Source organism: Myotis brandtii, unplaced genomic scaffold (genome assembly GCF_000412655.1).
Source record: "Myotis brandtii unplaced genomic scaffold, ASM41265v1 scaffold24, whole genome shotgun sequence".
NCBI lineage: Eukaryota > Metazoa > Chordata > Mammalia > Chiroptera > Vespertilionidae > Myotis > Myotis brandtii.
Window position 1 is genome coordinate 856,980 of NW_005359063.1, and position 13,511 is coordinate 870,490.

General features: G+C 41.5%; 1 protein-coding gene and 1 long non-coding RNA gene across 7 annotated transcripts; one reads left to right on the forward strand and one right to left on the reverse strand.

The window, feature by feature from the left end:
• Positions 1–1,429: 1,429 nt before the first annotated feature.
• Positions 1,430–10,603, forward strand: TMEM126B (transmembrane protein 126B). 4 transcript variants are annotated; one of them, XM_005866856.2, is made up of 6 exons: positions 1,487–1,565; positions 5,077–5,174; positions 6,621–6,739; positions 8,064–8,257; positions 9,331–9,442; positions 9,684–10,603. In XM_005866856.2, exons 2-6 carry the CDS (start codon positions 5,142–5,144, stop codon positions 9,865–9,867), a joined length of 642 nt encoding a protein of 213 aa, XP_005866918.1. In that variant the 5' UTR covers positions 1,487–1,565; positions 5,077–5,141; the 3' UTR covers positions 9,868–10,603. The 4 variants fall into 4 exon arrangements, with proteins under 4 accessions (XP_005866917.1, XP_005866922.1, XP_005866918.1 ...); XM_005866858.2 differs by lacking the exon at positions 5,077–5,174 and adding an exon at positions 6,227–6,304 and having other exon boundaries at positions 1,488–1,565; XM_005866855.2 differs by lacking the exon at positions 5,077–5,174 and having other exon boundaries at positions 1,430–1,565.
• LOC106726208 lies at positions 2,005–13,511 on the reverse strand. 3 transcript variants are annotated; one of them, XR_001362233.1, is made up of 4 exons: positions 13,472–13,511; positions 12,170–12,597; positions 3,944–4,017; positions 2,005–2,379 (listed from the first exon to the last, which is right to left on the reverse strand). It is a non-coding gene; the product is annotated as an uncharacterized LOC106726208 (long non-coding RNA). The 3 variants fall into 3 exon arrangements; XR_001362232.1 differs by lacking the exon at positions 13,472–13,511 and having other exon boundaries at positions 12,170–13,458; XR_001362231.1 differs by lacking the exons at positions 3,944–4,017; positions 12,170–12,597.

Below are 13,511 nucleotides of genomic sequence, written 5' to 3' on the forward strand. Positions count from 1 at the left end.
ACTTTTGAAAACCTCTTTGACTCTGATCTCTAAAAGGGTGGGTGAGTTTGAAGTTTTCCGGAGCAGATCACAGACTGAAAGGCCCCTTTCCGTTCCCTGGACCACAAGTTCCAGATCTCACCCCTCAGTAAGGCAGGATCCAGCTTGCTGTCACTTTCATTTTTTTCCTTCTGTCCTCTCCGAGCCCCTCGGGCTTGATCCTTAATGCCCCCTCTGATTCTGATCCTCCCATGTATTAACCGAGAGGATTGAAAAGCAGGAAAGCAATCCCCTGGCACGTAGGCGTTACAGTGACCGTGCTACTCCGGGGGCACTTGATGCAGGATGAGTTGGCGAAGCAGGTCTCTTCACCCTGGAGTCATTCATTCACATCGTGCCATCTCTTCGCGTCCAGGCAGCTGCCTGCCCAGCGAGGAAAAGCGCCGGGACCGGTCCAGAGCCGCCAACCCTTCCCGCGAAGGTGTTTTCGGAGACGCTGTAGTATTAGGCATGTGAGCACCAGCTGTGCACAGGGCTGGCGATTTCCTACAGGAGAGAGAGTTCGGCCGCTTGGCTTCCACCTCCACCCTTCCTCTCAATCTCTCTCCAAACGACCCACCTTCCTTTTGCAGAAAAGACAGGCAATCTCTGCCACCCCTGCCCACACCCCGTCCTGATAGAGAAGAAGAGCTCAGAGATGTCCTGCACCCTCCATGAGATGAAGGGTTTCCTCAGGCAGGAGGAACAGCAGCACTAGAAATTATATAACTCTCGAATTTGGCTCCTCTAAGACATGGAGACTGGAGGGTCGGGGGTTGCTGGTCTGGGAGACACTGCTGGGCACAGAACGTGCAGCAAAAGGGCGCCAGGCCTCCTCGCTGCGCCCCCCGCCCCAAACACTGGCTGGCCAGGGGGTCTTCTCGGGAGGTGGGGAGCAACTGCCTCTCCGGTCCCTTTCTGCGCGGAGTGAGAGGATGGAATATGAGGGCACTAGAGACGGGGGAGAGGAGCCAGACCGCGGCGAGGGGAGGAGGCCAGTCGGAGATGCCCTGGCGGCCGTGGGGGGCTCAGGGGAGGAAGAGCCCGAGAAGCGGGAGCCTTAATACATGGTCCAGGCCAGAGGGGCGAGCTCCTTCCAGGAATGAGAGGGGCGGGCAGCTCGCCCCAGCTGAGGAGCCCAGAGGAGAGGAAAACGCGCAGCTACATCCCCGTGTTCGCCACGCCCCACGTTCCCCTCCAGGTGGGAGAGGGAGCGCGGCTGACGAATAGCCGCGCTGGGGAATGCAGGGCTGGCAGGAGGGGCGGGCCTACGGGCGGCTGGGCCTCCTCGGAGCCAATGAGCAGCCGTCATTTCGGGCCGCCGCGCCCAATCACCGCCAGGATGGAGGGCGCGGCTTTTGACTGGGTCGGGGCGGGCCGGGACCGCCAGAGAGAGGCGTGAGCCGGCGACACCGCCCACCCCGGCGCCGGGGCCCCGCCCACCTGCCGGTCACGTGAGCTCCAAGATGGCGGCGCCCGGGCGCGAGGCGGGGGCAGACCCGCGAGGGAAAGGTGTGGTGCCGGTGGGAGCTGGGGAAATGCCCAAGGTAGGCGGAGACCCGGGGTGGTTGGGACCATGGTTTCTGCAGCCTCACTGTGTTGGCGGACCCTTCTGAAATGATGCAAGTACAAAGGGTTTGAAAATCTAGAGAACAGCTCCCAAGGGCAAGGGTCTTTCAATGACGTCCCAGTTGCCCTGGAAAGAGGCCGAGAGAAAGTAGGAGACCTCAAGTCTAGTCTTGACCGCTTGCCGCTTGTTTTCTCTTGCCCCTGAGCCTTTGCGGGGGCCTCGCCTTCAACTTGGAATAACTCCCAGCACCTCCTCCCACCCCAGCCCCTGCCAACTTACATCTGTATTGTTGGATCGATTTTCTTATAGGCAGCCGCACTGGGTGTTAGACCCTTGGGGTCAGGTCAAACCAAAACCAGGGTGCAACAACCTCGGGACTTGGGTTCTGGCTAGGAAAGAATTCAGAGCAAGACCCAAACTGTAAGAACATGTATTTGGCAAATCACAGAAGTAAAAGAAGCAATTCCTGGGAGAAATGGGCTTAGGAAACAAGTTATGGAGGGAAAGGAAGGGCCCTTGCAGCGTGGGCGTGAGGAAGCTGAAGGGAAGGGAAAGGCTCTGCTGCTCCTGCAGGGAGAGCAGCCGGGCCCTGTCCCGAGGGTTTGAAGGGTGGAGAGTTGAGGGGCGGACCCGGGAGAAGATCTCAATAGGAGAGTCAGCGGCTTCCCGGTGTGTCCTCTCAGGGTTGTGCACTCCACTGATCGATTGGCGGCACCAGGATAGGGGGTCATTCCATGCAGCTGGTCCCAGCTTCAGCCTGGGCTGGTTTTGTAGCTGATCTGGGCCTGAAGCTGAAATACAACAAGCATAGATATTATCTACAGGGAGGAGAGGTCAGGGGGTCCAAACCACGTGACCAACATGCTAGGCTGCAGTGATGGCGAACCTTTTGAGCTCGGCGAGTCAGCATTTTGGAAAACCCTAACTTAACTCTGGTGCCGTGTCACATATAGAAATTTTTTGATATTTGCAACCATAGTAAAACAAAGACTTACATTTTTGATATTTATTTTATATGTTTAAATGCTATTTAACAAAGAAAAATCAACCAAAAAAATGAGTTCGCGTGTCACCTTTGACACGCGTGTCATAGGTTTGCCATCACTGTCAGCTAGGGGAAGAAAAGTCACCCTGAGCGAAGTCCCACCCTACAGTTGATTGTCCCTTGCTACTACCTAGGGCAGTGATGGGCAAACTGTGGCTCGGCAAACCGCGGCTCGCAAGCCACATGCGGCTCTTTGGCCCCTTGACTGTGGCTCTTCCAAAAAATACTGGCTCTTCCACAAAATACCGACTTCTGCGCATGGGCCACGAAGTTTCAATCCGCACTGTATCGCGCCCGCACATGGTATTTTGTGGAAGAGCCACAGTCAAGGGGCCAAAGAGCCCCATGTGGCTCACGAGCCACGGTTTGCCGACCACGGACGTAGGGCTTTCCACCCTAGTGACCTTCTATACCTGGCCCATCATCCTTGCTCTGCTCATGTCTGTCTAACCGCCTACCACAATTTTAGAGAGAGAATGGGGGTGAGAGAGAGAAACATGGATTTGTTCCACTTATTTATGCATTCATTGGTTGATTTTTGTATGTGCCCTGACCAGGATTGAACCATAACCTTGGCTATGGGACCACACTCTAACCAACGGAGCTACCCTACTGGGGCTCAGTATTTGTTTAAATGTCACTTACTATGGAAAACCTTCTCCACACTTTCCAAGCTAGGTTAAATTTGGCTTTCTTATGTTTTTTGTTTTGTCTTTATGACACACTAGAGCAGTGGTTCTCAACCTTCTGGCCCTTTAAATACAGTTCCTCATGTTGTGACCCAACCATAAAATTATTTTCATTGCTACTTCATAACTGTAATGTTGCTACTGTTATGAATTGTAAATATCTGATATGCAGGATGGTCTTAGGCAACCCCTGTGAAAGGGTCGTTCGACCGCCAAAAGGGTCACGACCCACAGGTTGAGAACCACTGCACGAAAGGCCTGGTGCACGAAATTTGTGCACTTGGGGGGGGGAGCCCCCTCAGCCCGGCCTGCACCCTCTTGCAGCCTGGGAGCCCTTGGGGGATATCCAACTGACTGGGAGTGGGCCTAAGTTGGACATCCTTAGGGCTGCGTGGAGGTGAGAGAGGCTCCCACCACCGCTGCTGCGCTCACCAGCCATGAGCCCGGCTTTTGGCTGAGCGGCGTTCTCCCTGTGGGAGTGCACTGACCACCAGAAGGCAGCTCCTGAGTTGAGCATCTGCCCCCTGGTGATCAATGTGTGTCATAGTGACTGTCGTTCCGCCCTTTGGTCAATTTGCATATTAGCCTTTTATTATATAGGATTCATTCCGTTTAAATTACCTGCCTGTTTGTCCTGACCTCCCTCTGGGTTGTGGATTCCTGAGGACATGACTACATCTTGATTATCTCAGGGGCTATCAAATGAATGAATGTGGTATAAAACTGAAGGTCAGGTAACATAGTACAATACAAGCACTACATAACCATAAAATACTTTGCAAACTATAAACCTTTATAAATTCACACTTTCTAGTATATTGAGTGGCCTTGGACTAATTTTGATATAAAATGTTGGTTATAGCAAAATCGTTACATTTCAATACTTGTTAAAAGTTTATCAGAAAGTTGCCAATCTATTTTTGCTTTAATAACAGTGCCTTCCAAAGATTAGGCACTCAAATATTTGCTGAACTGTTTGAGTCTTTTAGGATTATAATCCTGGTGTCTGTGTTCCCTACATACTAAGAATGTAGACAAGGTAGAAGGATGATACATGTCATTGCCTGGAAGTTTTCTTTGTGGGGAGTAAGGAATTTCAGTGAGTTAGACGATAGCAAAACATAAATTTACCCAAGGTTCCTGATTATCATGTTACTGACATCTGCCTTCCTAGAACATTATAGACCTCCCTCAGATATTACTATCTCTTCTCTTCCATTTCCCATTTAGATGTCAGAGGGAGGCAAAAGATTAAGTCTAGTCCTTGAGAAATTGTAATTTGTAATTTTTTCCCTGTCCTCCCCAGATATTTTTAAAAAGAAAGTAGAACTCCCTGAGTACAGTCTGTAATGATGCAGGGAAGGAAACTGGCCCATTATCATTGTGTAATACCATACACCAAAGGTCAAAGGAGCCCATATCTTCAGGATACTGATACCAGAGATGAATTGGCCTGGCCTTTCATTAGTTAGGCTTAGTACTGCTGCATATCACTTATTCAGTAAGTGAATATTACAGTGATGTTCAACATGTGTCCATCGACTACCAACATAAAAAGAAAAACTGGGCCCTAGCTGGTTTGGCCCATGGACTGAAAGGTCCCAGGTTCGATTCTGGTCAAGGGCATGCACCTCAGTTTCAGGCTCCATCCCCAGCCCTGGTTGGGGCGTGTGTGGGAGGCAACCAATCAACGTGTCTCTCTCACATCAGTGTTTCTCTCTGTCTCTCCCCCTCCCTTCCACTCTCTCTAAAAGTCAATGGAAGAATATCCTCGGGTGAGGATTAACTACAACAGAAAAGAATCACTGGTGCTACTAAAATGAAGATTTCTAGGCTTCACTCTACTCCAGGGGTGGGTAAACTTTTTGACTTGAGGGCCACAATGGGTTCTTAAACTGGACTGGAGGGCCGGAACAAAAGCATGGGTGGAGTATTTGTGTGAACTAATATAAATTCAAAGTAAACATCATTACATAAAAGGGTAAGGTCTTTTTTTTTTTTTTAGTTTTATTCATTTCAAACGGGCCGGATCCGGCCCACGGGCCGTAGTTTGCCCACGGCTGCTCTACTCCCACTGAATCCACATATCTCAGGAAGCTCAAGAGACTGCATTTGGAATAAATTTCCAATGTGATTCTTGTGCACACTAAATGTTGAGAATCACTGACTTATTAAGTATCTTCTGTGTTATTATACTCAATCCACTCTAATTCTCTTGCCCTGTACTCCTGAAATATGAGATTTAGTCTGTGCCCTTGGCTAAGTTTAATGTTGCTAATGTGGAGGTTGGTATAAATTGTGAAGGGCCATGGATTTTTAACATCTATTCATTGGCTAACCTGGAGTCTCATAATGCTTGTGTGGCAAAAGATTTAATAAATGTTTTTATTTAAAATTTTCATGGTGATCTGAGAGTTTTACCCAGAACACAACATTCAGAAAGGAACCTTTCTGAGAATCTAGTTTTTTGTTTTATTTTGTTTTCCCACTGGTTTCTGTTAAGATGCTATTGGCCAAACCCTCGTGGTCCCTTGACATTGACAGCCATCTCTTCATACATCACACCTGGGACACAGGAACCTTCCAGCCTAGAGCCCAGTGCCATGGGTCCTGGCTCACTGGTGTGCCACACAGCAGTTTCCAGTCAAGTCCCTGCTTCACCCTGGGTACTACTAAGAAGCCGGACATATTACTTATATTATCTGGAGCCGTGATCCACTGTCTCTTCCTAGCCTGGAACACTGCCCCTCTTTCTGAAGTTCTCTCTCACTGTTCTCCAAGGCAATCCCTGCTCTCTCCCATCTCTCCAGGAAACTCAACATAAGCTCCAAAATGAGCGCAGGCTTTCAATCTCTTTCATAGGATAGAGATTGTTGTCAAGAAGTAGCTACTGTTTTCTTCCAGCTCTGATAAAGCTAGAGCAAGAACTGCAAAGGGCCTGGCTACCTTTGGGAAAACTATAAGGAAAACAAAAATATTTCAGTAAGTTATCCTTCTATACTATGTCCTGAAGCAAGTCAACCTTTCTGAACCTTATTTTTCTCATCTGTAAAACTGGAGATGATTATTGTCCTACCAACTTTTCAAAATTATTGTGTGAATCAAAAAAGCCACTGTCTAGCAGAGAGTAAGAGTTCACTAAATGTTGATTGAATCATTAACGAAGTAGGTAAAAGCAGATGATAATACTTGACACATTACTAGAGTCTAAATGTTTTTTAATCGGAATCTGTAGGATTTATAAGGTTTAATATTAATATCATTAGCTATTATGGTTCTCCAATTTTGTGTTTTCCAGGACATCAAGATGGCAACATACACACGTGGTCAACTCAGCCCCTCTCTAAGAGATAAAGAACTCGGACCCATGGTCATTGAAATCATAGAAAAAAAAATTGAGTATCTTAGAAAAGAAAAGTAAGAGACACACGCAGACTGAAAATCAATTACTTTTTTCTGCAGATCTGTATTTCTGTTGTTTCTGAATATCTAAGATTCTCTTAACTTTATTGAGTTGGTTATGAAGAAAACTTATTGGGGGGAAAAAGGAGACATATGTAATACCCTTTGTAATACTTTAAGCAATAAAACAAAACAAAAAGAAAAAAAAACTTATTTTTTTTAAAAAATGGAGAAAAACATGGGTAGATGAAAATAGTGGTCTGTTAGAATATTGGAACTGTGGATAATTACTTTTGCTTCTTAAAAAATGGCCAAAATTGTTATTGAAATGTTATTTGTGCAATAAACATTTAAAAATTAAAAGTAATTAGGAAAGCCTGGCCAGTGTGGCTCGGTTGGAGAGTCGTCCTGTACACCAAAAGATTGTGGGTTCGATTTCCAGTCAGAACACATACCCAGGTTGCAAGCAAGTTCGATCCATGGTTGGGCACGTACAGGAGGCAATCAATTGATGTTTCTCTTTCCCCCTTCCTCTCTCTTTAAAATCAATTTAAAAAAAAACAACAACACATATCCTCAAATGAGGATTTAAAAAACTTTTTTAATTAGGAGAATACCATTTGGAAGCTACTTACATTTCATTGTTGATCAGTTGTGATTAAATTCAGTTTAGAATTGATTACCTTAACCACAGTGCTGAGTTCAACAAACAGGAATATAGATTCTATGATGTACATATAGTTTCACATTACCATTTTGACTTTTAGATTTTTAGAGCTCCAAAATAAAATCAAAGATGTTGACCATATACCTTATACATTTCTGGATTTGGGTATGGGTTAGAATAAGTAAAACTAGATCTAGCAAATCTCTTTGGATGAAGTTTTGGAAATCCTCGACAAATTACTTTAAATATACCTGGACTAATTAAAAACTAGTTATTTTCTAGAAGACGTAACCAAATATAAGCAACTTTTTTATTCAGATGACCTTAAGAGCCGTATTCTTGGATTTACATATAAAATTTGGCTACATCGGAACATATTCATATTTCTTTGTGGCCAAAATGTATTCTCTCTTTAAAAGAGCTCCATTTTAGAACCACTGTAAATATTCTCAGAAAGAGAATTATATCCTCTGATTAGAATGAAAGTTCCATGAGGAGTAGGATTTTTTTCTTTATTCACTGCCCTATCCTCAGCATGTAGAAAATACGTTTCATATAGTAAGTGTTCAGAAATATTTGATGCTGAGTAAATATGTAATAACAAATGACTACCTGAGAAAAGATACTTCCATTAGGAAAATATGTTAACCTTGATTATTGTTTTTCCATTAGTACTTTAAATATACGTGGGACACTGCTCGTTGGAACAGCAGCTGGTTTCTCTGGAATATTGGCAAACTTCCTTTTCAGACACTGCTTCAAGGTTAAACATGATGCTTTGAAGACATATGCATCATTGACTACACTTCCATTTTTGTCTACCTTAGTTACGTATAAGCTCCTTGTTACAGATGCTTTGTATTCAGGTAAATTTAAATTCATTAAAGTATAATGTGTTCATGTCTCAGTAAAATTACTCATTAACATATACTGTTGCTACTGCTAATAATAATCCCTTACATTTGTGTATTGCTTTACCACTTACAAAGTACCTTCACATATCTTGTCCTATTTCAGGAGGTCCCACAACAGACCTCCTAATCAGACAGGGCAAGTCTTTCTTACAGATAAGCAGCAAAAACAGAGACATGTTCAAATCTAAGAAGCAGCATAATATACTGAGAAAAAAGCAGCTTTGGCAGATTACACACAATTTCAGATCCTAACTCCTTGAATTTTGTGACATTGGGCAAGTCACTTAATCTGAGACTCAACTGAGTCTTATCTATGAATTAGGACTAATAATACTTACCTCACAGGATTGTGAGAATTAAGATTGTGTATGTTAAATGCCTAACATAGTATCTGGTATATTATGGGCTTCTAATGTTATTTCCTGCCTCCTCCCATTACCTTAAGTTTCACATCTAGTAATTGATGGAACCTCTCACCCCTGTTCATTAGATCCCTGCTTAAATCTCTCTTCCCCAGGGAAACCTTCTCTGATTCCCTCAAGGTTTCTAGATACATTCTCTATACATTTTACCTTCAAAGCTGCATTGTGCACCCTTAAAATTATTTATAAGTATTTGTCAAATGTCTTTCTTTCCTGATTGACTAGCCTGAAGGTTAGATATTGAGTCTCTTTTATGCAACACTGTACCCCTAGCACTTAGCATATGTCTGACACCTAGACAATAAAAATGTATTAACCTAGAATCCAGAGGTCTGGTGAGCTAGTTTAATTCTTTAATATAAAGTTGTTTCTGCAGCAACCATATATCTAAGAGATAACTTTCCTAATGTAAAGTGTGATAAAAGCACTTTTAAGACATGGTGCATTTAGTCAGTCGTATGCCGTAGACTGAATTTCTAATATTATTCCTACTATTTCACTGTGGTTGAGGACAGTGCAGATAACTACTCTTTGAGGGCACACGACTTTCTTAATGTTTATCCTGAGTTTTAAAGGGAGATCAAATTTACTTTTGTTTTCCAGGTAATATAAGCGTGGAAGAATGTGCTCTGAGAAGTTCACTTGTTGGCATAGTATGTGGTGTTTTATATCCAACTGGTTTGGCTTTTTCTAAAAATGGACGTCTGGCAGTAAAGTAAGTCTGTCTATTCCTTCTCTTCCTTACTTGTTTTTTAAAAAAAAAAAAAATATATATATATGTAAAGTCTCCTTATTCTTTAGCTGCCATGGACACATTTTAATCATTTTAGATAGCTAACTGTTAACCTTTTTTGCTAGCTACATGAAAGACCTAGAATAGAAATGATCAGTTTAGGAAAAATCAAATTTTTCATAGAATATGCATCCAGAAGTACTTACCTATTTTTCCTTTTTAGGTACCATACTGTTCCACTGCCACCAAAAGGAAGGGTTTTACATCACTGGCTGATGCTTTGTCAAACAGATATAAAAGGAATGCTGATTCCTCTAGCCTTTCAGATAGTCTTTGGAATATACCAGGGTATACAACATTATGCAGTATTTCAGAGTACGTTAGAGAAAACTGTACATGAAGATTAACCAAGTAGTGAATGGATTTTTTTATGGTGAGGACTCAGGTATTGCTGAAAGAGTTCAAAGTAACTCTGGACAATTTGTTTCTGTTCTTTTGCCTAGTGTATAGCAGGTTCTCAATAAATATTCAGAAACTCAATAAATAAATGTAAGTTTTTTCTTTCTTCCTCATTGTATGTGGAAATGGGTTTAGGCTTCAAGTTCTGATCTGTACATTTATATACTGTCATTCATCAAACATTTATTGAGCAACAACTGCCTCTCAGGCACTGTGTTACATATAATAAGAAATGGTCCTTATCCAGAAGGAACTCACAATTAGAAGATAAATTAAACATATGAACACACAGCATGAGAGAGTTTGAGAGGTATACACATAATTCTGTGGGCACATTGAGGATGTGGATATTAACTATTTGGGCAGAAGGGAAAACTATAGAGAAGAAGTGACATTTGACCTAAATTTTTAAGAAGTTGAAAGTTTATAAGAAAGCAAAATACAGAAATAGCATACAGCCCATTCCTTCACTCTAAACTCTGATTCAGCTAGCTTCTTATAGTTAACACATTCTTTTCACTGTGCTGTTTAAAGAACATATATTGAGTGCCTACTGGCTATGCATTTATACAGGCACCAGGAGTACAAAGATTCAGTCCCTACCCTCCACAAGTTTAAAATCTGAAGGAAGAAATCAAAGCATGCATCTTTAAGTCTGCTAGAGCATTCCTGAGCTACACATTTATCTTACTTTAGGAATAAACACTGATGAAAAGAAAAGATACAGAATGGAACCCCACAGCCCATTCTCCTTGTCTTAACCATATTCATAGTGAGATTAAAGATTGAGCATCTGAAGCTTCAAGCAACCCAAAGCAGAAATGGAGTTCTTAGTAAGGTGATTATGGCATCATATATAACAAAATAAAATAGGTGTACTCTTTTGCTAATGAAAAAACAAAGACTAGCCATCTAGCTTCGTATTCTCAGAATAATTTATGATACTTGAAACTCTAAGGAAAGGGCAAGTAATTGGGGGTGGGGCGAAGGAGGCACAGGGGTAATCAAGTCAAACAGATAACTAGATCAATAGTATTCATATTTTAACTCTTAAAAAATTAGTATATGACTACATGAATACTTTCTCATTGTGAGATACTCAAATGATCCAAAAATATATATACAAGGTGGGGCAAAAGTGGGTTTACAGTTGTGAGTATGCGAACACAGAGAATACTTGTATTATTATTTATTAATTGCATTATTTTCCATATGAGCAACTATAAACCTACTTTTGTATATATATTTGCTATATAGAACAAGACTTGAAAAGTCCTCCTGCTCTCCCACTTCATCCTATTTCTACTCTATTCTCAGGGTAACCACTATCAAGTTAGCATGCCTCTTGCAGTTTTCTTTTGTTACATATTTTTAAAATAAATTTTATTATCCATACATATTATGCTGAAAATTTGCACTTAACCATATGTCTTGGAGATCTTTCTAACTCATTACATATACCAACACATTCTTTTCAGTGGCAGTACATTCTTGATGATTCCAGTATTCACATAGGTGATCCTTCCAGCACCCTGGTCTCTCTACCACTTATTCCCATGGTCATACTTTAGACCTGTCTGAAATAATAGTCAGTAGCCACTAGTCAGTATTTGAATTGTGAATAATCTAAATTGAAATGTGTAAAATACACATCAAGTTTTAAAGATTTGCTATGTAAAAAAATATAAAATATCTCATAAATAATCTATTGATTACATGTTGAAAGGTTACTCTTAGTAATATTGGGTTAAATAAAATTAATTTTACTTGTTTTTTTTAATGTGCCTACTAGGAAATTTCAAATTACATACATAATTCACATTATATTTTCATTTGTACTATGTTGCTCTAGACCTTGTCATTATCAATAAATTCAAATTCTTCACATTCTCAATTTTAAAATCCAATTTTATCACTAGCTCCTGTCCTTCAAGTTCATTTCATTCTCAGGCCACAACTCCAGCATTATTTCAGCCTCACCGGAACCTATAATCCATCAGTTCCACTAATTTTTCACTGTCCTTCATCCCCTCACATCCTTATTGCCCTTCTCCAGTTTCAGCCACATCAATCTTTTTTAAAGTTTCCCAATCTCGAGGTAAAAAGATAAAAACAAAAATGAGTCTAGCAAAAGTTGATATTTAAATAAAGATATTGGCATCTTGGTTTTCTTTTGTGAATTTTCTGTTCATGTCTTTTGACCATTTGAATTGTAGCTCTATAAATTGTTTTATTTCCTCATATGCTTACGTAGTAATCTGGGACTGTGAAAGCCGCGTCCTGCATGGCTTGGGTTCGGGACCTGGAGAAGGGCCGTGCACAAATGAAGAGACTAGACAGGAAATATGAATTTGGAAATTACAGGGGGCCAGGCAGAGAGTCTTTCTCAAGAGGAAAGGCTTCACTGGTGCCCAGGCCCTGCCAGCTTTTTATTCAATTTTAGATACACATATTGCCCTTATTCAGGCAGGCAATTCCGGTACATTTATATACTGTAATGGGACAGTACAGTATATAGTACATATCTTCCAGCATGGGACATAAAAGCAAGGTTGACTTATGTTCATCTCCCCTGCCATATGAAAGCAGAAGAGACTTGTATTTCACTCCATGATTTCAATTTGCCTTTTCTACAATAGAAAAAGCTGGGAATTCTTGCCAAAGTGGTTGTAATAGGTCTGAAAGAAGAAATTAAGGAAACCTTCATCTGAGTGAGCCACAATGAAGAAAAGCAGCAAGAGGTGTTAGATACAGCCTGGTTCAAATCCTAGCTTCACTACCAACAAGCTATTTCACCTCTCTACATCTCAGTTCCCTCATCTGTAAAATGAGGAATAAAGCTTGTATTAAGTCATGATTAAATTAGTTCATATACATAAATAAAACAAGAAGTCTCTATGTGTTGCAGCCATTATTGTCACTGTTGTTATTACTGCATACATAGCCTGTAGTTAGGAGTTTAGCATTTTCCTAGAAACATTATAAAGAAGCACAACAAAGAAAATTCACAAGATATATTTCATTTGAATAAATATGTACTCATTTATTCAGATGATATTGATTCAACAACTGATGTATGAAACACATTGTATACCACACATTGGGCAAGCTACCTAAATTTTCTGACTATGTTTCCTCTGAAAACATACTAATAACTGCTTTGAAGTGAGGTTATAAAAACTAAAGGATATGGAACCATACCTGGTATATAGGAGGTGCTCAATAAATGTGTTTACGTCGTCTATTTTCCCTAACGGGTGTATAACGATGACTAAGATGTTGTCTCTGCTATGAGAACTTCCTTTCTCTTTTGTCTTTTCCCCCATTTCCTCCAACTGTGTTAACCATATGATTTCCCCTGCTTTTGCATCGTATTCCATCACCCTGCATAGCTTGCAGTGTATTATATTGATTCCCGCCCCCCAGCTTTTATACAATTGTATTGTCTTTTGTAAACTATCCAGTATTTGAACTTCCAAGTTTAAGCAGTAATATAATGAAAAAATGGCTTTCTACAGATGTGGCTGAACTTAATAGAATTTGTTCACTCACCTTCCTAAGGTGTCCATCTGGTGTGGCTCAGTGGTTGAGT